This window comes from Rosa chinensis, chromosome 4 (genome assembly GCF_002994745.2).
Source record: "Rosa chinensis cultivar Old Blush chromosome 4, RchiOBHm-V2, whole genome shotgun sequence".
In the NCBI taxonomy this organism is placed as follows: Eukaryota; Viridiplantae; Streptophyta; class Magnoliopsida; order Rosales; family Rosaceae; genus Rosa; species Rosa chinensis.
The window spans coordinates 4,426,925-4,449,764 of NC_037091.1; the positions used below are offsets into that span (position 1 = coordinate 4,426,925).

The 22,840-nt window shown below is 36.1% G+C and overlaps 2 protein-coding genes and 2 long non-coding RNA genes across 8 annotated transcripts; 2 read left to right on the plus strand and 2 right to left on the minus strand.

Annotated features, from left to right (window-relative positions):
* Positions 1 to 604: 604 nt before the first annotated feature.
* Positions 605 to 8,202, plus strand: LOC112196599. Of its 4 annotated transcripts, none has more exons than XR_002935290.2 (6): positions 605 to 814; positions 1,490 to 1,640; positions 2,298 to 2,361; positions 3,158 to 3,300; positions 3,426 to 3,503; positions 5,471 to 5,606. It is a non-coding gene; the product is annotated as an uncharacterized LOC112196599 (long non-coding RNA). The 4 variants fall into 4 exon arrangements; XR_002935288.2 differs by lacking the exon at positions 605 to 814 and adding an exon at positions 8,069 to 8,202 and having other exon boundaries at positions 821 to 1,640; positions 5,471 to 5,618; XR_005809716.1 differs by lacking the exons at positions 605 to 814; positions 5,471 to 5,606 and adding an exon at positions 4,410 to 4,713 and having other exon boundaries at positions 821 to 1,640.
* LOC112196595 (G-type lectin S-receptor-like serine/threonine-protein kinase CES101) lies at positions 5,528 to 8,834 on the minus strand. The gene is made up of 7 exons (XM_024336987.2): positions 7,565 to 8,834; positions 7,180 to 7,341; positions 6,911 to 7,098; positions 6,588 to 6,798; positions 6,219 to 6,456; positions 5,958 to 6,105; positions 5,528 to 5,868 (listed from the first exon to the last, which is right to left on the minus strand). Exons 1-7 carry the CDS (start codon positions 8,778 to 8,780, stop codon positions 5,554 to 5,556), a joined length of 2,478 nt encoding a protein of 825 aa, XP_024192755.1. The 5' UTR covers positions 8,781 to 8,834; the 3' UTR covers positions 5,528 to 5,553.
* A 6,167-nt stretch (positions 8,835 to 15,001) lies between these two features.
* Positions 15,002 to 21,810, plus strand: LOC112196597. Of its 2 annotated transcripts, XR_002935286.2 has the most exons (8): positions 15,002 to 15,168; positions 15,940 to 16,011; positions 16,986 to 17,083; positions 17,331 to 17,438; positions 17,630 to 17,702; positions 18,035 to 18,369; positions 19,174 to 19,321; positions 21,751 to 21,810. It is a non-coding gene; the product is annotated as an uncharacterized LOC112196597 (long non-coding RNA). The 2 variants fall into 2 exon arrangements; XR_002935287.2 differs by lacking the exons at positions 17,331 to 17,438; positions 17,630 to 17,702; positions 18,035 to 18,369; positions 19,174 to 19,321; positions 21,751 to 21,810 and adding an exon at positions 17,485 to 17,532 and having other exon boundaries at positions 15,011 to 15,168.
* Positions 19,005 to 22,511, minus strand: LOC112196596 (G-type lectin S-receptor-like serine/threonine-protein kinase CES101). Its single transcript, XM_024336990.2, has 7 exons — positions 21,256 to 22,511; positions 20,884 to 21,045; positions 20,615 to 20,802; positions 20,296 to 20,506; positions 19,927 to 20,164; positions 19,661 to 19,808; positions 19,005 to 19,571 (listed from the first exon to the last, which is right to left on the minus strand). The coding sequence occupies exons 1-7, from the start codon at positions 22,460 to 22,462 to the stop codon at positions 19,257 to 19,259; spliced, it is 2,469 nt and encodes an 822-aa protein (XP_024192758.1). The 5' UTR covers positions 22,463 to 22,511; the 3' UTR covers positions 19,005 to 19,256.
* Positions 22,512 to 22,840: the final 329 nt, after the last annotated feature.

A 22,840-nucleotide genomic window follows, 5' to 3' on the forward strand; every position in this document is an offset into this window, starting at 1 on the left:
ATTAATTACTACAAAACAATCAACAGAAGGTACGGGTACATGTCTGCTAGGTGTAATTAAAGAAAATACTAGTTCATAGTTGAGATCATCAGTAGCTATGCTAATCGGAAAAAAAAAAAAAAAAAAAACACACACACACAATAGTAACTTGGCAAAATGGATAGTTCATTGGGGGAGACCAAAATGGGAAAGGTATCAAATTCTACTTAACTTGGCAAATGGTGAATTCGCCTTTCATACTGTATAAATTGTAAGATTTCCAGCTTCAGAAAATCTTGAGGGTTATTTGGCCATTTGGGTCTAAATTACTTCATTTTCACTTCCCATACAACAACTCCATCCCCAGAGTTTCATCATTACAGTTCTATTGGAATTCAGGTACTATGTATACATGGTGAAATTCAGTATCGTTTAGTTACGCCCAACACGCAATGATCCAAACACACTGTCACAGCATTGATCCAAAGTCAATACTGCTAATTAAGTGGTCACTACAAAGTAAGTAATCAAAACCCTCCATTACTTCAAGATTTTTAAAAGGACATGTAACTCAAAGACTCCTACTTTTACTTCTGGTCCAAACAAAGATTCATACTTTACTGAAATGAAAAGGAAAAGAGAGAGCTAGAGAGTCTAGGAGCAAGTGACAACTGAGAACACAGATGGAGAGTACAAGAAAGATTCCAGTCTTTTAATATTGACCAAAAGGAAAAGAATCTTATTAGTACACGTGGCATACTATAAGTGGCATTTCTTTTTAAACTGCTGGGCACCGCAGGTGGTTTTTGCTTCCCTCATTGGTCAATCTGACCAGGTAATGGTCTTCGTTCTTGATTTGGGGTTCAAGATACTGGTGTTTTGGTTGTTTGGGTTCAAAATATTGGTGTTTGGTGATTGGGTTTAGGGATTTGTTTTGTGTCTTGCAAGTTTGCCTGTTATGTTCGTCCTTAGTTGCTTTGCTTTCTGTTTGCGACTTTGCATATTCAACTTGATCTGACCGTGTGATTGAAAAAAACTGAGTGCTCTTTCAATTTATCTCTGTTTGGGTTCACTTTATCTCTGTTTTTCCCCCTTTTTCCTTTTCTGGTATTGATTTATTGATGGGCCTTTCTACTTGGGATTCTATTAGGAACTGTTTGAAATTGTTGTTTAGTTTGTATGAGTTGTTTAAAATCATGGTTTTGATTGAGTTTTGTGTTTCTAAATTTGGTCTATTTTGTATATTACCATGCATGTAGGTCAAAGTAATTTGGGTTTGAGTTTGCGTTTGAATGAGTATGTATATATATTTGAATGGATGTGTTCTATGGAATGAGTATCTATATATTTGGGCAGCAATTTTGAATGGCACTGATAACATGTTAAGCTTCTTTCAATTGTAATATCGATCAAGTATCCTCTTTATTGGTTCTAGATAAACTATGAATAATGTAATATGTTATAGTTGGATATGAAAATTCTCTTAAGTCACAAGAGTTCACTTTGGCAGACGTATCTCTAGGTGTCCCAGCTGACCGTGGCTGAGGGAGGATTATCAATCGTAAACCCCAAATTGGAATATCCGGTTGAGCTGACACCCATTTGATCAAATCAGGGGATTCGATTGAGCAATCAGAGATCTTTGAGGGATTGAGCTCCAAGTAAGCTTCGTAGTTGGTTTATTGGTTTAAAATTTTGGTGCATGCAGTTTTGGTTGGAGCAAATGAATTTGGGATCTTCAATTTTGTTTAGATTGGTCATGTTTTCTTCAATTTTGTAAAACACTAAAATCCAAGAATACTATCAGTATGCATAATATGATAACCATATATCTAATTTCATATCTAATGACATTATATAGTGAAAATCATCATCCTATCCAGCCAAGTAGAGCTCTAATATAAGCTAAGGTTTGAACTTCATCCGCATTAACAAAAATGTTTCAACTGGAATCATTCAGATTATAAAACACAAAGATGTAGTCTCTATTAATATTCAATGTAAACTACACCCTCCATTATGTATTTAACTATTTATGTGTTTCACGGTTAAAGTTGAACAAAAAATGGCATTACTTACACATTTCTTTTAATTTCACTTTAGTCTGGAATATGTTGTGCATTCCAATTTCAATTTTACAATTGATAGTGCCATTCAAAAGTGATAAATGACAGTAGCATGACTCTGGAATTGTTTGAACTAGCCAAAAAAACTCTACCAAATCTTTGTTGAAAAGGTCAATCAAAATCTTTTAATTGATTCAAATGTATTTGCATACACTTGGCCTTGATGGTGCTCTTAATTCATCACTGTTGCAGGTCAATGCTAGCAGATCAAATCGGCGGCTTCAATTTTGTTTGGAGCCTTAGGACTATCACAGTGGTAAGAGCAAAGGTTGAGTGTTGTGGTCATTGAGCTTGCGAAACCCCTCACTGCTTACTACCAAGTAATATTAGCTCAGTGTAGTTAGTTAAGTTCAGTTTTCTTATTATTTAGAAGATCAAACTGTTGGAGAAGAAATGAGGTTTGTGATTCAAATTTTTTTTTTTGAAAAGTGAATTCATTGAAACTTTTAACGATTACAATCGTTTAGAATGGCATCCCGAAAAACCTTGGGAGCAGACACAAGCTATAGACGGCTTGAAGCTAGAGCTTAGCTAGAACAGGTTTGTGATTCAATTGTGAAGGAAATAAGTGTGAAGAAATTTTCTAAATTACTAATGATAACAGGTCTTTTTTTATTAAATTAGATTGCAAGTTTACTCTCTGAGGTATGTGTAGGAACTTCCACTTTTCAGTTTCAAGTCATACACACTCCCTGCTTATAATGAGTTGTTTCATTTGCGCACCTGCGTGCGCGCACATATATCACTTTACAAATACATATTCTACTCTCTCTGGGTTCAACTAGCTACTTCCCTCAGGAAACTTAGGCTGCAAGTGCATGAGAACATTGCCTCTTCTAATAAAAATTTCACTGCAGAAAACCAAAGGCTTTACATATAGACATATAGACAATCAAGTTGTCAGAGACAAGTCCTGGAATATCGAATTTTAACATTTAGATATGAAATCTAAGAATCCTTAACTTAAAGACAAGCCTCATCACTAAACAACTAAAAAGCTACTAATATGATGAATTCACCAGGTTTTGAGTTCTATATTTCAATTTGAGCAGGAACTGAGGACAGCTGTATCTGTATCTGATATTGAACCCAAATGGAGTGGAAGCTACCCACAAGGTTTACCCAGAGTTCCAGTCTCTTCGTGCTGTGAAGATCCAGCAAGTCCATAGAACTGGGTCCAGCTCACAAAAACAAGGTTCGAATTCCTTTATTCAATCCAATGTGTAGGATGCTTTCCAATTGTTTTTACTTTATATAAGTGTGTTCAGTGCAAAAGAAACTCAAATTTAGACTTAATGGGATATTGTATTGGTATGGCAGGTTATAGAGGTTATGGAGGTTGTGAAGATGTTGGAGATTGAGCTTCGAATTGGATAGATTTTGCCCAAGTTCTTTCAGGTGATTGGCGATAACTCTTACTCGGTCAAATTAGAAGCATGCCACCAGAGTTTTTGTTGTATCAAATGTCTTGGAATTCTTGAGCAGTTATTAATTTCTGCATTATTGGTACTCTAAACTACCATCTATTCAAGAATTAGTTTTTGTTGTATCAAATGTCTTGGAATTCTTGAGCAGTTATTAATTTCTGCATTATTGGTACTCTAAACTACCATCTATTCAAGAATTAGCCTTGAACTTTTATGAATACAGTGGCTTAATCTGATTAGAAAATAATGCAAATGGTTATAGTCTCCTATCTTATGCCTGTATTCTCCAACAGTCATGTGTTGGCTGCCACTCGGTTTATAAAACCTAACATTTGATCGACATTCAGTTTGTTTCTCTTCTGCGAAAATGATTGAGACAAAAATTTCAAAATATTTGAGTACCAAACAATCATTATTGAATCAATCTTTCTCCATTTTCAGAGCAGCTTAGACTACTCTGATCAGACCTCAAATTGACATCTTCAGCTTACACAGCTTATGACTACTCATTCTAATATAAAGTGGACTTCAGTCTGAACCTCTTAGTTTCAGAATTCTCAAACTCTGATGATAACTTTGGAAATTCCAGTTTGTTAAGTTTTACAACCGTGCATTATTTGCTTTTATGCTAGGCTGGATCAAGTAGGGTGATTCTTTTGTTTTCTTATGAGAATGCATTACCATTTTCTTTTACAGACATAGCTAGATTCATTGTGTTCATGCTAAACTGGTTATATTCACCACCAAATGCTAAACTGGTTTGTTATCTAACATTACTTATGTTTATGTTAGGCTGGTTTAAATATGGTTGTAATTCTGCGTCATGTCTGCTCAGTTGAAAATTATGATAATGCCTTATACCAGATTCTTAATGTAGGAGCTCATCGAGTACATTCATGCTTGCTTATGCATTTGATCCTTCAATCATATCAATTTCTGACTTCCAACAACATCCCCTCAAATCAGATGCCAAAGGACACATCTAAGGAGTTAATGTAAAGTAGTTGGTTCTAACTGCACGCCATCTTTAGTTATCTAATGTTTATATTTGGCTGTCTTAATAAGCTTAACCACATCAATGGTATACCCGCAGCATTGCACGGGGTCGATGCCTAGTTTATTTACTAAATATGTATGTGTTACTATAATTTGATGAAATTATCTGAATTGGTTTTGATTCATTTTGCTCAATCTTACTATAGTTTGATGGGCACCATACTTCACCATGAAGGTCATTAGAAATGTACTCTGGTTAGCGGAATGTTGCTCATAGCCTTAGGATTTGGGGTATCATAGATAGTACTTTACTATTGCATGTCTTGTATTACTAGAGCACTGATTCTTTCCCAAATTTAATCCCCATATAATATAGTAGCTAAAAGATCGTAGCGTCTTGTTATCTAGGAATAAACTGATGATTGGAATGAGCCTAGATGTGAAAACTCAGGCTTTGCGCTAAATTAGTGGTTCCAATTTACTATTTAACAACCTCAGTATGTGGTAAAAGGACATTTTCCCTGAATTATATAAGATCTTGGCTTTGGTATTTTGTTCTATTAGATGTAACTTTTTAAGTAATACCTTGTACAGTTATAGGAAATAGGAGATCATAACCAGTCCAGTGTTTTGACTGTAACTTTGGGTGAACTTGGAAATGGAAAGGAAATGATGTATCTTTCAAAAACACAATAGAGTTCGGGTGATGTTGCTTTTCTTTCTTATTTCTGTTACCCTCGATCTTATCAAGACAACTTCATCGATCTCTAATAAAAAATAAAATTAGAAAATGGGGCACTACACTTCAAGTTATAAGGATGCTAGATCCATGAGTTTGGGGTGCCTTTTTTGTAGTTGAGTTTGCTCAGAATGTTAACAAAAGCGATTACCAAATTTTGTATTAATACAACTGTTATTTTGACTGCATTCTCTCTGGTCCAGGAAACTCAAGGGGATCAGAACTTATCAGATGAAAGGACCAATTATTTTGTTGCAGCAGTCTCCACAACCATTAAGTAGCATATTTATCTACCTTCCATCACAGTAGTGGATACATTATTTACTGAAGCTGTATTTGAACTTCTATCAGGTAACGTACGCGTTGACCCAGATGCTTCACTTCTTGAAATAGTGTATGCAGGTTGCTTTGGATCAGACAAAGGTGTGACATCACTTGTAAGCATTGATATTACTTCTGACATGGTAGCTCTATCTTCTGCATACTCTTGAACACATATGAGACCAACCTGAATAAATTTTAAAACTTCCTCGTTGGAACCAGAGTCAAGTAATGTGTCCTTTATCTCCAGGGTCTGGCCTTGTTTCCACAATTCCCAGGCCTGAAACATTAGTTTGTAATGCAAGTATGTGAGTTTTTCTAATCTAGTAGAAATTGACTGCTAAGTTTATATTTATCATTATAACTTACAAGTTCAATAAGGCAGAGACCATTAGATGAAAGAAAAGTAGTGTTCTTTTTGCCACTTATAATCTCCAACAGTAGAACACCAAAACTGTAAACATCAGACTTTTCAGAGAAAATGCCCCTCATGGCATACTCTGGAGACATATAGCCGCTGCATAAATCATTATATCAAGCTTAGAAAGAGGACTATTCAGAAAAATTTGTATATGTATATCAGTATATGTCACAGAGCTGTTCTAAGATTGATAATTTTCTTTTACTTACTATGTTCCGACAACTCTAACTGTATTTGCCATAGATTCATTCTGTCCGAAAATTCTGGCCATTCCAAAGTCTGAGATTTTAGGGTTCATATTTTCATCAAGCAGAATGTTACTAGCTTTCAGATCTCTGTGTATGACTCTAACTCTAGAATGCTTATGAAGATAGAGAAGTCCTTGTGCAATTCCCTCAATGATGTTTACCCGTGTTTGCCAGTCCAATTGCCTCCTTCTAGTGGAGTCTGCAGTTAAGTAGTTCATAACATGCTTAGTGGTAAACAAAATAATCAAATACAAGATACCAATGAAGAAAAAATTATATATGAAAGGGAAAGAGGGGAGTTTCTGCATTTGAAAGAAATTGTGGACAAACCAAATAGGAAGGCATCCAAGCTCTTATTTGCCATAAATTCGTAAATCAGAATCTTTTCTTCTCCTTGAATGCAACAACCTAATAGCCTAACAAGATTACTATGTTGAAGCTCAGCTATAAGTGTAATCTCATTCACGAATTCTTCTAGTCCTTGTCCTGAACTTCTCGCGAGTCTCTTTACTCCTACCTGTTCCCCATCTGGTAATACCCCCTGTACATGCATATTTTATTAATTTCAGGTGCTAACTGCTAACATTCAGACTGCCATTGTTTGATAATCTTGGAGTCGCCTTCCAGCCAAACGGAAGAAGAAAAGACTATACCTTATAAACAGGCCCAAACCCACCCTGTCCTAGCTTGCTGGCAGACGAGAAGTTATCTGTTGCAGCCACTACTTCTGAAAAACTGAACATCCGAAAGTTCTGTCCTATTCTTTCACCTATTTTGAGCTTGTATATGTGGCCGAATCTGGTAATTTGAGATCTCAACTCATCTAATCCTTGCTCTTGGCCTGCATCCCATTTATCTAAAAGTTACCTGCGTGCAATTCATAAGAAAACTGCCATAAAGAGTTTATACGCTTTCTACTTACCAGTGTGTCTCATGAGTCCTAGTTTTCTTTTCTTTCTGTAGTACAAACAACATAATAGCACTGCCATGATAAATATAAGACCTACGATGCACCATATCCACCATTTTTTCTTTATATCTCGTGTTAAATCGCTCGTTTTGCTTCCTTCTGCTGGTGTTCCATCTGGACGTAATAACAAAATTAGCATCAGAGTCAAGTACTTGAAGTGGTTGTGAACTGATCAATTAGGTAATAGAAACCCTCCATTGCCCAACTTTCCTAGTTGATTAGTTAAGTACATGTCTGTGGTGTAAAAGAAATTCAAAAAAGCATAGGGCTAAATCAGTGTAGCAAGGAAGAATGACAAACGTAAAGTACTGTAGGTAAACGTAGTAGCTATGCATACCTTTGCTATGATTCCATATCTCAAGGACATAAGTAGCATCAAAGTAACTATTCGGGATAAATTTCGCTTCTCCACTCATAAATACACACCCAGTCCCATTGGTATATATACTTTTGTAGGCAATACAGGTGCAGTCACTCCAGCAAGTAGCATGGCAATCACTAACAGTCATTTTAGTATTGTTGTCATGATGTAAAATTTCGTTTCCATCAAAATAGCCCCTTACTGGTACAAGTCCGTCCGAGCCATTCCTGCATTCAGAGGGCTTCTCCTCTATGCACAGGGCTCCCGGATTAGTCAAGTTGAATGTGCATGGACTAGCTTCTGTGCTCTCCCAATAAGTAGTACCGTTGAGAGTTAAAGTGGACTGCATGATTTGGCCCCAAGCATTCAGTTCCCACCTTGAAATGGTAGACCTGTTTTTAACGGTATAAGTAAAGTACTTATCTGCCTTGTTTGAAACAAATGTGAACTCAAATAGATCAACCCTTCTTGTCATTTCAGGAGCATTTTGAAAGGTTCCATTTTCCCAGACCCCACTGCTCCAGTATACTTCATCTCGCCTCCTGATGATCAATTGGTTGGTGCTACCAGGATCAACGCCAAGCCTAAAAACACCTGGTGCAGGGATTTGATCGCTGAACCAGGAAGAAATAGTCCAATTCTGTCCGGCCTCGACATTGATGCCCAATTTCATTCCAGGTAACAATGTGTTGGTTGGATGGTCAAAGCTTTCCCACAGAACATCTCCAAGTATTCCATTAGAAGTTACTTCTCTCAAGACCAAATTTCCAGTATCTAATAAGGAGACGGTCACATTACCAGAAACTGTTTGATTGGGATCTGAGACAGATATTTGGCCTCCACCATGAATGAGCTTCAATGTTGCATCACTAGCCAATGTAAATACTCCTGATGTATCTATGATCGGAGTTTCTGGATTGGCTACCCATACTGCATCTGGATCATTTGGTAGTTTGTAGTACCATATTCCTAAGTAACGATTACTTGTAGAACCGAAAATGCTTGAGTTGCCAGGACTGAAGAAGCCTAACTTGAACAAACCATTTTCGGAAACAAGATAATCACCACCCTGGTCGTGTAGCTGTTGGCCTTGCTTGAGTGTAGCATTTTGTGTTTGTGCATGAGAAGAAGAAAAATAACGCATGCAGAAACATGAGAAATAGAGGAAGACAGTGTTTCTTAGTTTGGCCATTGACAACAACTAGCAAGTCATTTCTTAGCTTTGAACGAGTGATTATCCTGAGAGTCTGTATGAGTAGATGAACTTGTTTACTGCCAACTAATTCTGGTCAACTATAACACATTTAATGTGACAGCTTGGTTGACATAGTCGACTTGATTGCCTTGTCGACTATTGAGCCGTCCATTTCACGTTGAGGGTCAAAATGACTGGGATTTCTTCTATATTTGCCTTCGTCAGCGTTATGAACTTTGACAATTCCAGAGAAGCATGCATTCTATATCAGAAAGAATCACATGCAAGGTCCCACGGCGGCTACCGTTAATTGACAGGTGCTTCAGCAAAGTCAATGCCATCAACAATCAATTGTCACACACACTCATAGGATTTTTCACAGGAGCAGATGTCCGTACCGAAATTTCGGTATAGATTTCTGGTTTTCACCCACTCTCTGATCACATATTTTGATCTTAACCGTTCAGTTTTTAGGTCCTAATGTATAGATCATCTCTACAAAATTTCAGCCAATTTGGTGATCGTTAAGGTATCCAAAACAGCAATTTACACGAATGAACCGAATCTGTCGAATCGGAACCGTTCGTGTACATTGTTGTAATTTGCTGTTTTGGATGCCTTAACGATCACTAAATTGGCTGAAATTTTACAGAGGTGATCTATACATTAGGACCTAAAAACTGAACGGTTAAGATGTGAAATGTGATCGGAAAGTGGGGGAAAACAGGAAATCCGTACCGTCTGCACCGTAGCCGGAATGTATATATATATATATATATATATATATATATAAATGTTACGTCCCGAACCAAGAATTTGCAATTTACTTTCGTGTCAGACGGTAATTGTTAAATATTTTCAATTTTGAACCTTTTTGGATGTTTTAGTGGCCCTAAAAGTTGACTTTTTATTCGGGTCAAAATTTGAGAAAATGTTCTTCACGAAAGTTGTAGGGGACGTTAAACCGAGCGCGTGCATATGTGGTTCGTAAAAATCGGACTTCGTATGAGAGAGTTATGGCCGAAATTGTAAAGTTACTGTTCATGGTAACTTTTGATAAAAATGGAAAGTTACCCGGGTAGGTTTCCATTTCCGGAAACCACCCCAGGCCTTTCTCTCTCCTCTCCCCCGATCTCTCTTCCTCCGGTTCGACCCATTTCCTTCCTCCTCCGATTGCCGGCGATTCCGGCCACCTCAGGGCGTGCCACCGGTCACCAGAGGAGCGCCTCCTCCCTCCGAGCACCCCAGCAGCCTTGGTTTTCCACGATTTAGCCGGAAAACTACGGATCGAAGCAAAACCTCCTCCGGCTGCAGTTTGGGACTTTTGCCGATTCCCGACGATTCCGGCCACCTCCAGTCCCCATCTTTCTGTCGAAGGTTTGGTTTTTACCACTGATTATTTCCCCTATGGTCTTGTAACACGATTTGAAGTGTAGAGGCCGGATCGAATTAGGGTTCTTGAATTTTCTGGGTTTGTGTTCTTGGATCGATTTCGACTGTTTGTAGTTGTTATTTGTAAATGTTGTAGTTATGAAGTGGAATCAGTGTGTTGAGTAGGTGTTGTACCTGAAATTTGGTGGCCGGAGGTGGAGGTTGGCCACCGGCGCGTGAAACCCACGCACCGCCACTGTAGGTGGCGCGTGAGACAGGGTTTTGGCCGGGAATTTTGACTGTTGAACATGTATTGGATCAATTTTACGCTTAGTTAATTATTCGAAGCTTGGAAATCGATTTGGAAGTGATTTGAATATAAATTTTGATGGTTGATCAAGAAAATTGGTGAAATTATTAAACGAATTATGAGGAATCCATCCATCGGATTTCCTCGGTTTGGCCTTTGAGCCTATATATTAAGGAGATATTATTATTGAAGAAGATTGGGAGAAATTGGGCAATTGAAGTTGTTATTAGGGTTGATTTTAATTAATCCAATTTAATTTTCCAACCCGAAATTAAAGTTACGAACGTTCTATTGTACAGGACGTGAGGAGGATTTCCTCGAGGAGGGTTTGGATCGACGGCAAGCTTAGCCGTACTTTGTGAGTGGACGTTTGTTTTAAATAAGTGATGCATGCATTTATTTATTAAAGTCTGTTTTATTTTATTAACGTATTTTTCCGAGCATATAAAGATAATTATGATTTATCTTATGGAATTACTTCTAAATATTATTTTTCCATGAAGTGATTATGATTTATAACGGTTGTGAGTTTTGGATATAAAGTTTTTATGCTCGGATTCGAATTTATATTTGAGAATTTATTTATAAATTGAGTTTGGTTAAAATAAATCTCTATGATTATTTGTTGATTACGATTTTGGCATTGGGAATGCCTCGTTGTTGATTTAATTATTTCTTTAGCGTGTGGGACACACTGTTAATTTATACGGCTTTTTACGAAAATCAGGGTACGGTTGGGAATCGTACCCGTATTTTCTTTATATGTGGGACATGGGGAAGCTTTAAGGATTTATCGGTTTTTAAACCGCCATACCCAGGGTCGTTATATATATATATTATATTACTGGCTAGCCTATTAGTGCTCCTCCCTACTTACTATGTGTTCGTAGGTGAGTAGAGGAGAGCATGGGATGCTCAAGAGTGTGGGATGCTCAAGAGTGTGGGACACTCCGACCCGAGCCAATAAGGCTCCCTTCTTTCGTATGGTGAACGTCTTTCCCCATCTTTTATTATGATTTGACTAGCGGGGCTAGTCCGGTTTATTTTATCCAGCGGGGCTGGAATGTTTTGCACGAGTTGTGAACTTAAAGAAATACGTTTTATAAACGTTGCATGCATCGAGACTTTATATTGTAAACTTGTGGGAAAGTATAAATTTATCTTCATTTATACTTATTTATTTTGTCCACTCACTCTAACGTTTTTATGTACTTTCCCCCTGGGCCCTTTGGTTTAAATTGCCCATATCACAGTGCTGCGGACCGGCATAGGAGCGGAGGCTAGTACCACCTTTGTCATCCATTCTCAGTAGGTTATTGATTAACCTACTTATTGTATTATATTCCGAGTCTGTTCCTTAGATTGCTCTGAATACTTGTTGAGAGTGGATTTACACATTTGTATAATTATGTGTGTAAGAGAGTGGTTTATTTTGGGAGGTTGTTGAACGTTTGAGTTGCTGAGTTGTATTTGTTTAAGATGTTTTGGTTGTGAAGTTCGATGTTTTTATTTGGAGAATTTTTGGATTGTTGCTAGGAAGCAGGGTGGCTTCAAGCATAGAACTTAAATTATATTTGAGGAGCGTTTTCAGCAGGTTTAGGGTTGCCCATTTTTAGGGGAGGTTCTGTCGAATTTTCTCGAAAAGTGGGTCCCGCAGGTCCACCTAGGAGTTAGGAGGGTAATTCCGGGGTGGGTCCTGACAATAAACTTGCTCACCTAAGGAACTGTGAGGAACAAGTGAATCTGACGGCTGAAAATAAATGCACAGTTTTAAGTTGTTATAATTTCTGCTTTTATATTTAATACATGTTGTTGAGATGCATTTGTTCCTCACAGTCCCTTAAAACTCTCCCTTGTGTGAGCAAATCTGTGTATATATATATATATATATATATATATATATATATAGGGCCTTTCTAGTGAGAGATCCTTTTTTTTTTCTTCTTTTCTAAGGATAGGGCATTAGACCAACCTTTCGATCATATTTTAATATCTTAACCGTTCAGATTTTATGTCCAAATGTGTAGATCACTTCTGCAAATTTTCAGCCAAATTGATTATCGTTAAGGCATTCAAAATGGCTACTTAAGATTATAAGTATGAACGATTCAAGTTTGACAAATTTGGTTCGTTCATTGATTTATTCTAGTTTGATACCTTAACGATCATCGATTTGGCTGAAAATTTACAGAAATGATCTACACATTAGGACCTAAAAACTGAACAGTTGAGATGCCGAAATGTAATCGAAAAGTTGGTCTAATGCCCTATCCCTAAAAAAGACCAAGAAATGGATCCTTTAGTGGAAGGGCCCTCATATATATATATAGAAGCCTTCCAATGAGGGATCCTTTTTTTTGGTATTTTATAGGGATAGGTATTTTACCAACTTTTGGATCATATTTTCACATCTCAACCGTTCAGTTTTTAGGTCCTAATGTGTAGATCACTTCTACAAATTTTCAGCCAAATCGGTGATCGTTAAGGCATCCAAAACTGCAATTTACACGAACGGACCGAATCTGTCGAACCGGAACCGTTCGTGTTTATAATGGTAAATTGCAGTTTTGGATGCCTTCACGATCATCAAATTGGCTGAAATTTTGCAGAAGTTATCTACACACTAGGACCTAAAAACTGAACGGTTGAGATGTGAAAATATGATTCCAAAGTTGGTAAAATGCCTATCCCTATAAAATACCAAAAAAAGGGATCCCTTAGAGGAAGGGCCCTGTATATATATATATATATATATATATATATATATATATAGGGCCTTCTAGTGAGGGATCCCTTTTTTTTGTCTTTTATAGGGATATGCATTAGACCAACTTTTAGATCATATTTTCACATCTTAACCGTTCATTTTTTAGGTCCTACTGTATAGATCACTTCTGCAAATTTTCAGCCAATTTGATGATCGTTAAGGCATCCAAAACTGCAATTTACCATTATAAACACGAACGGTTCCGGTTCGACAGATTCAGTCCGTTCGTGTAAATTGCAGTTTTGGATGCCTTAACGATCACTAATTTGGCTGAAAATTTACAGAAGTGATCTATACATTAGGACCTAAAAACTTAACGGTTAAGATGTGAAAATATGATCTAAAAGTTGGTCTAATGCCTATCCCTATAAAAGACCAAAAAAGGGGATCCCTTAGTGGAAGCCCTATAAATATATATATATATATATATATATATATATATATGCATGTATTGCTTTCTTGTTCTTTAGATTTGACTAAAAATTTTGCCCGCACTTTGCTGCAGGATTCACCGTTATCAATGAATAATGAATCAGAAGTATGTGATGGGAAAAAGAAATTATTATATATGATTAGAATAACTGAAGTTTATTCATCTAGTAATTGTTTTTATACGTAAGAATATCGTTGAAAACTAATTATTTTGGTCAAAATGTACAGATGTGATTTGATTTGAACTTTTTGATTGTAGTTGAGAATTTTGGGACTTTAACCAAATTTTGTCTACCAAAATCAATGAGTTTAAATCAAACTTGGTGTGTGAGAAGTTTTTGATGGATGTTGGCTTGAATACACGTAGCTGATGAAAAAGTAATTGTTCCTTCATAAAAGCAACTTTAACTTGATGCTAGATGTGGCTTGAACGCAGTCCAACTGTTTGTCCAGGAAAGCAATTTCACTGTAATTTGACAGAACATTAACAGAATCAATGAAATTGGAGAAGGCATTAGTACTGTTATCATTAGGTTCATGTAAAATGAGAATAAAGTTGAACATAATATGATTATAAATAGCAAATATGATAATGAATTTTGATATGCGATAGATGGCTCATTTTTCAAGTTCAGTGCTTGAGTTCAAAGAAATAAAAAAGAAAAGAAAAAACGTAGTAAATGAGTATATACAGTGTGAAAAGAATGAAGCTTGAAAGGAATAAACTAAATTAACTAATTCAAGAATATCAGATTGTTTAGTAGAATGTAGTAGACAAATAGCACACCTGCAGATTTTGGAGCTATGATGCTATGACGTTCCAAGCTTGACAAATCTTCATATTTTGGAGCTATGATGTTCCAAGGACCACACCTGCAGATCAAGATCAAAGGAAGGAATAAGAAATCAAGAGTAACTAAACTAAAACAGAATTTGTCATTATAGCAAGGTTTTCTTTATGTCTCTTTTGATATTCCTTGACCTGAAAGATTCATACTTTACTGAAATGAAAAGGCAGAGAGAGAGCTTACTTATAGAGAGAAAGAGCTAGAGAGTCTGGGAGCAAGTGACAACTGAGAACACAGTTCCAGTCTTTTAATATTGACCAAAAGGAACAGAATCTTATTAGTACGTGGCATACTACAAGTGGCACTTCTTTAAACTGCTGGGCACTAATATTCCCTTTACCGTTATGAAGATTTGTGGTGTTTCGACTTATGGTCTTAATTTGATACCCTTTAGTGCTGCTGTTTGTCTGCTATTAGCAATAGTATTTTTTTTGCTTTAGAAATCGGTTTATTCTTCAAAAGCTTCCATTTTAATATTATGCACCTCATGCAATGATTAAATGTAATCTGATGTACAGGAAACAAAGAGGCAAGAAGCAGCCAACATGGAGGATCTTTTCCTTGAAGTAACTGCATGCAACGAACAACTTCAATTATGACAACAAATTTGGGGAAAGGAGGATTTGAAAGTGTTTATTGTTTTGGGATGGATCACAAGTAATCATCAATACTTTTAGTTTCTTTTTTTAATTCCAATCTGAAATTTGTTGGTTACTCAGTAAATTTGAACAGTATATTTGATTGATCATGGAATGTTATTCGGTACAAACTTACAAGGAACAATGAAAATTCATCAATCAAAATCTACTTATAAAAAAAAGGTTACTATCAGTTGATTATTAATTATTACAGGTGCAGTTAATTCGTGGTATTCATAAAGACATAAACTCTAGCATGATTTTCTTTTGCCCAATTGCAGGATATATAATTAGGAGTTTCTAGGAATTACTTGGATGTCTTCCAAACTCTTCCTGTTTTATTCGAAAACATATTTTAATTGTTATATTTTAGCCTGTCCAAAGAAAAAGGAATAAAAGTCTTATGACTTCTAAGGTATGGCATATGACTTTTATTATTGATTCGTATTCCAGCTTTGCATTTATAAGGCTAAGGAACCTGATTTTCCAATTTCAAAGTTTCTATACATGAGTTTTGTTAAAATTGATCACAATGCTACCATATTAATAACATTCCATTATTGTTTGAAAAGATCCAATCTAGGAGGCTGGCAGAAGCAGAAATTGCAGAAGGCTAGGAATTGAAGAAGTTTGCAAGGAAATTCAATTTTTCGTCTATGAAAAATTATTATCTATATCATGTTTATCTACTTTTTACTGATCTACCCGAGCTGCTTTTGTTTGATTTTGGCTATATTAACATGTTCCTGAAAACGATTGATCTCAAACTGTTTTTTTCTACGATTTGCAGTCTTTATAAGAGATCAACCACTCAGATACAAAAGAGAAGACGGCAAATCAGATTGTGTGTGTTTTGGAAAAGGTAGATACTGATATTTTGGTTTTTGAGATTGATTGGAATGAATTAAGTACTGCTATCTTCATAGTGATTGATTACTGAAATTTTCCAATTCATCAAAACAAAAAACTTTTTTCTTTCTTTGTTTTGTTAATTAAAATATCTGTTGTAGCTTTTGAATATCTACAGAAGTCCAAGCTTTTTCGCACTGTGAAATCAAGGGAAAAAATCAAAACCACAGTATTTGTTATATAGCATATAGTTAACAAAGCATCGTTTGTATATATTAAATAATTCCAATTTATCTTACATAATAACACATGTGAATGAAAAACTTCTCAGTAAAGCTAATACATGGATATAGGTGTTACATTGTGTGAACTTCATTTTGACTGTTATCATCATTAACTCATCTTTTTACTATACCATACTCAGTTTGAAGTCATAGTTTGTAATATTATGTACATCTTTGCATAACAGAATACCTAATGAAAGCACCAAAGCCATCTCTCTTTGCATTCTAAACGGTTTATAGTAGGTAATAACAGTAAACATTGTGATCTTTTACTGTATTTTATTTTATTTTATTTTATTTTATTTTTTGGGTCCTAAATTTCAGTCATTGGGTTCAATATGTCAACATTTTAATAACCTTGATTTATTGCATTTCTTTGTATTATAAAATTTCTTCTCTGATTTTCATGTTTCAAACACGAGATAGATTTGAATTTAGCATGATAACTTGCAGCTACAGTTCACCTGTTGAACCAGTTTTAGAAACAACAATGTTAATGCACTGGCTACCTATTATCAGAATATATTAGTTTTTGCATTTAGGTTTAATTAGACCAAAATAGTTTGTCTTTTCTTCCCTTGAATTGCAATGTGACATAGTTTCGTAATTTACATACGAAATATGTATGAACAAAAGTCCATCTTCCTTTTTCACACTTCGAAATATGCAAAATATTACTGATAGATTTTCTGTTTTCTTACAGCAAAAAATATTCTCTGCACACACTCACAAAAAAAACTTGGCTGACCAAAACAGAATTAGCAGGAGGCTACCTGAAACTAATCAATTTACATCTAGAAGGTAAATATATTTCTCAAAATAAAATCATATACCTTTTATCTTCTTTAAAGTTCAGCGTATTATTTTAATTTGATTCGTTTACCATCTGATATTCATACAGTTCTATTTCGAAGTACCTTTGGTCACTAACTCAACTGTAGATTTTGAATTGAACTTTTTTGCACCGTTGTTTCTACTTTTTCTACACTATCTTATTTGATATAGATAATTACAAATTGATATGCATTATTTCACATTATATTGACAGAACAATGGGCCACACTCTGATTCGTGAAATCAAAGCATTTCAATTGAATTTCAAGTTAAGAGCTTAAAAATAATAAACTCTGATTATGGAGGCCAAAGAAGATAAAAGGTATTTAGCTCACTGATTTGTATTTGTATTTTTGTTTTTTGAACAGCTCCCAAATTAAAATTCCATTGATAGTCTGAGAGGAAGATTTGACTAATTAAAATCAAATAGAAAAGGTTTCATCTGTGAACATACTTCTTTTCTTATTTCTTTTTCTTTCTTTAGCTATCCTTTGATTTTAATGAAATTTACAGGAGCGAAGCGCAATAGAACGGCTTTGAGGCTGAGTTTATTTGAGGATCTTCACTTACAGAGGTTGCTCTCTAGGTTAGTCAAGTAATTAAATCTATGTTTTAGTTGAATTTGTGATCTTCTTTCTAAGTTCAAAAGAATTTCCTTTCTAACATTCAATCATTTTCAAAGACGTACAAGTTTTTCTTTTCTTTGTTTCTTGCATGTCCAAATGAATACTTTCTGATATTTTCCATGAACTTGCATATATGATTATTTGAAGGAAAACAAAAAAAACAAGGTACAAAGTTGTAGTAGGTGATTTAAGTCTCTGTTTTGATTTTATTATTTTTATTAATTTGATAGTTTGATTTCCCATTATATGCTCCGATTCATAATTTTCGGATTTTGTTGTTCATCCAATACAGGAAATGAGAGGAGACAAAACAAAGAGAGAGAGAGGAGAACAGGGAATAAGGAAAAGAAGCAGAAGATCAGAGGCGGAAAGTTGTTACTCAAAACAAAACAGTAATTCCCGCAGCAAAGCGCGGGCAAATATTACTAGTGTATATAAACCTAGAAACTGCCAAACGGCCCAAACTCACCTCTGAGCTACCAGAAACTAGGGTTAGGGTTTTCCCTGCTCACACTTACAGACACGCCAAGTCGGAAACTAGGGTAAGAGAAGATTAGCTGGGTTCAACACAGCTGGATCGGATCTCAACGAAGACCGCAGTGTATCATCCATTTATTTACTAAATATGTATGTGTTGCTATAATTTGATGAAATTATCTGAATTGGTTTTGATTTATTTTGCTCAATCCTACTGTATTTTGATGGGCACCATACTTGACCACGAAGGTCATGAGAAATGTACTCTGGTTAGCGAAATGCGACTCATAGCCTTAGGATTTGGGATATCATAGATAGTGCTTTACTATTGTCTTGAATTACTAAAGCACCAATTCTTTCTCAAATTTATTCCCCATATAATATAGTAGCTAATAGATCGTAGCGTCTTGTTATCTAGGAATAAACTGATGATTGGAAAATGAGTCTAGATGTGAAAAATCAGGCTTTACCCTGAATTAGTGGTTCCAATTTACTATTTAACAACCTCAGTATGTGGTAAAAGGACATTTCCTCTTAATTATATAAGATCTTGGCTATGGTATATTGTTCTATTAAATGTAACTTTTTAAGTAATCCTGATACAGTTATAGGGAGTAGGTGATAACCAGTCCAGTGTTTTGACTGGAACTTTGGATGAACTTGGAAATGGAAAGGAAAGGATGTATCCTTGAAAACCACATTCGAGGTTCGGGTGGTGTTGCTTTTCTTTCTTATTTCTGTTACCCTAGCTCTTATCAAGACAACTTCATCGATCTCTAATAAAAAATAAAATTAGAAAATGGGGCACTGCATGCACTTCAAGTTATAAGGATGCTAGATCCATGAGTTTGGGGTGCCTTTTTTGTAGTTGAGTTTGCTCAGAATGTTAACAAAAGCGATTACCTAATTTTGTATTAATACAACTGTTATTTGACTGCATGCTCTCTGGTCCAGGAAACTCATGGGGATCAGAACTTATCAGCTGAAAGGACCTATTATTTTGTTGCAGCAGTCTCCACAAGCATTAAGTAGCATACTTATCTACCTTCCATCAAAGTAATGGATACATTATTTACTGAAGCTGTATTTGAACTTCTATCAGGTAACGTGCGCGTTGACCCAGCTGCTTCACTTCTTGAAATAGTGTATGCAGGTTGCTTTGGATCAGACAAAGGTGTGACATCACTTGTAAGCATTGATATTACTTCTGACATAGTAGCTCTATCTTCTGCATACTCTTGAACACATAAGAGACCAACCTGAATAAATTTTAAAACTTCCTCTTTGGAACCACAGTCAAGTGATGTGTCCTTTATCTCCAGGGTCTGGCCTTGTTTCCACAATTCCCAGGCCTGAAACATTAGTTTGTGATGCAAGTATGTGAGTTTTTCTAATCTAGTAGAAATTGACTGCTAAGTTTATATTTATAATTATAACTTACAAGTTCGATAAGGCAGAGACCATTAGATGAAAGAAAAGTAGTGTTCTTTTTGCCACTTATAATCTCCAACAGTAGAACACCAAAACTGTAAACATCAGACTTTTCAGAGAAAATGCCCCTCATGGCATACTCTGGAGACATATAGCCGCTGCATAAATCATTATATCAAGCTTAGAAAGAGGACTATTCAGAAAAATTTGTATATGTATAATTGTATATTATATGTCACAGAGCTGTTCTAAGACTGATAATTTTCTTTTACTTACTATGTTCCGACAACTCTAACTGTATTTGCCATAGATTCATTCTGTCCGAAAATTCTGGCCATTCCAAAGTCTGAGATCTTAGGGTTCATATTTTCATCAAGCAGAATGTTACTAGCTTTCAGATCTCTGTGTATGACTCTAACTCTAGAATGCTTATGAAGATAGAGAAGTCCTTGTGCAATTCCCTCAATGATGTTTACCAGTGTTTGCCAGTCCAATTTCTTCCTTCTAGTGGAGTCTGCAGTTAAGTAGTTCATAACATGCTTAGTGGTAAACAAAACAATCAAATACAAGATACCAATGAAGAAAAAATTATATATGAAAGGGGAAGAGGGGAGTTTCTGCATTTGAAAGAAATTGTGGACAAACCAAATAGGAAGGCATCCAAGCTCTTATTTGCCATAAATTCGTAAATCAGAATCTTTTCTTCTCCTTGAATGCAACAACCTAATAGCCTAACAAGATTACTATGTTGAAGCTCAGCTATAAGTGTAATCTCATTCATGAATTCTTCTAGTCCTTGTCCTGAACTTCTCGCGAGTCTCTTTACTCCTACCTGTTCCCCATCTGGTAATACCCCCTGTACTTGCATATATTATATTAATTTCAGTTGCTAATATTCAGACTACCATTATTTGATAATCTTGGAGTTGCCTTTCCAGCCAAACAGAAGAACAAAGGACCATACCTTGTAAACAGGTCCAAACCCACCCTGTCCTAGCTTGCTGGCAGACGAGAAGTTATCTGTTGCAGCCACTACTTCTGAAAAACTGAACATCCGAAAGTTCTGTCCTATTCTTTCACCTATTTTGAGCTTGTATATGTGGCCAAATCTGGTAATTTGAGATCTCAACTCATCTAATCCTTGGTCTTGGCCTGCATCCCATTAATCTGAAAGTTACCTGCGTGCAATTCATAAGAAAACTGCCATGAAGATTTTATACGCTTTCTACCTACCAGTGTGTTTCATGAGTCCTAGTTTTCTTTTCTTTATGTGGTACAAGCAACATAATAGCACTGCCATGATAAATATAAGACCTACGATGCACCATATCCACCATTTTTTCTTTATATCTCGTGTTAAATTGCTTGTTTTGCTTCCTTCTGCTGGTGTTCCATCTGGAGGTAATAACAAAATTAGCATGAGAGTCAAGTACTTGAAGTGGTTGTGAGCTGATCAATCAGGTAACAGAAAACCCCCATTGCCCAATTAGTTAAGTAAATGTCTATGGTGTAAAAGAAATTCAAAAAAGCATAGGGCTAAATCAGTTTAGCAAGGAAGAATGACAAATGTAAAGGACTGTAGATAAACGTAGTAGCTATGCATACCTTTGCTATGATTCCATATGTTAAGGACATAAGTAGCATCAAAGTAACTATTCGGGATAAATTTCGCTTCTCCACTCATAAACACACACCCAGTCCCATTGGTATATATACTTTTGTAGCCAATACAGGCGCAGTCACTCCAGCAAGTAGCATGGCAATCACTAATGGTCATTTCAGTATTGTTGTCATGATGTAAAATTTCGTTTCCATCAAAATAGCCTCTTACTGGTACAAGTCCGTCCGAGCCATTCCTGCATTCAGAGGGCTTCTCCTCTATGCACAGGGCTCCCAGATTAGTCAAGTTGAATGTGCATGGACTAGCTTCTGTGCTTTCCCAAGTAGTACCGTTGAGAGTGGAGTGCATGATTTGGCCCCAAGCATTCAGTTCCCACCTTGAAACAGTAGACCTGTTTTTAACGGTATAAGTAAAGTACTTATCTTCCTTGTTTGAAACAAAAGTGAACTCAAATAGATCAACCCTTCTTGTCATTTCAGGAGCATTTTGAAAGGTTCCATTTTCCCAGACCCCACTGCTCCAGTATACTTCATCTCGCCTCCAGATGATCAATTGGTTGGTGCTACCAGGATCAACGCCAAGCCTAAAAACACCTGTTGCAGGGATTTGATCGCTGAACCAGGAAGAAATAGTCCAATTCTGTCCAGCCTCGACATTGATACCCAATTTCATTCCAGGTAACAATGTGTTGGTTGGATGGTCAAAGCTTTCCCACAGAACTTCTCCATGTGTTCCATTAGAAGTTACTTCTCTTAAGACCAAATTTCCAGTATCTAATAAGGAGACAGTCACATTACCAGAAACTGTTTGATTGGGATCTGAGACAGATATTTGGCCTCCACCATGAATGAGCTTCAATGTTGCATCACTAGCCAATGCAAATACTCCTGATGTATCAATGATCGGAGTTTCTGGATTGGCTACCCATACTGCATCTGGATCATTTGGTAGTTTGTAGTACCATATTCCTAAGTAACGATTACTTGTAGCACCGAAAACGCTTGAGTTTCCAGGACTGAAGAAGCCTAACTTAAACAAACCATTTTCGGAAACAAGATAATCACCATCCTGATCGCGTAGCTGTTGGCCTTGCTTGAGTGTTGCATTTTGTGTTTGTGCATGAGAAGAAGAAAAATAATGCATGCAGAAACATGAGAAATAGAGGAAGACAGTGTTTCTTAGTTTGGCCATTGACAACAGCTAGCAAGTCTCTTAACTTGAAACTTATGTTAGCTTTGAACGAGTGCTGAGAGCTAGTCTGTAATGAGTAGATAAATCATTGCTCTCAGTTGCTTCCTGCCAACTATTTCTGGTCAATTATAACACACATTTAATGTGACAGCAGTTTGGTTGACATATTCGACTTGATTGCCTTGTCGACTATTGAATTTTTAATCTAAGACACGTAAAATGAATGTAATACTAATGAGCGGTCCATTTCAGGTTGAGGGTCAAAATGACTGGGATTTCTTCTATATTTGCCTTCGTCAGCGTTATGAACTTTGACAATTGCAGGGAAGCATGCATTCTTAAGAATCACATGCAAGGTCCCACGGCGGCTACCGTTAA

Coding starts and splice junctions, on each gene's coding strand:
- LOC112196596 (XM_024336990.2), bottom strand. CDS start 22,462: ATGGCCAAACTAAGAAACACTGTCTTCCTCTATTTCTCATGTTTCTGC. Junction 21,046..21,255: donor CATATGGAATCATAGCAAAG/GTATGCATAGCT, acceptor TATTACCTCCAG/ATGGAACACCAGCAGAAGGA. Junction 19,572..19,660: donor GTCTCTGCCTTATCGAACTT/GTAAGTTATAAT, acceptor CTAATGTTTCAG/GCCTGGGAATTGTGGAAACA.
- LOC112196595 (XM_024336987.2), bottom strand. CDS start 8,780: ATGGCCAAACTAAGAAACACTGTCTTCCTCTATTTCTCATGTTTCTGC. Junction 6,799..6,910: donor GGTTTGGGCCTGTTTATAAG/GTATAGTCTTTT, acceptor ATGCATGTACAG/GGGGTATTACCAGATGGGGA. Junction 6,457..6,587: donor CTTGGATGCCTTCCTATTTG/GTTTGTCCACAA, acceptor ACTTAACTGCAG/ACTCCACTAGAAGGAGGCAA.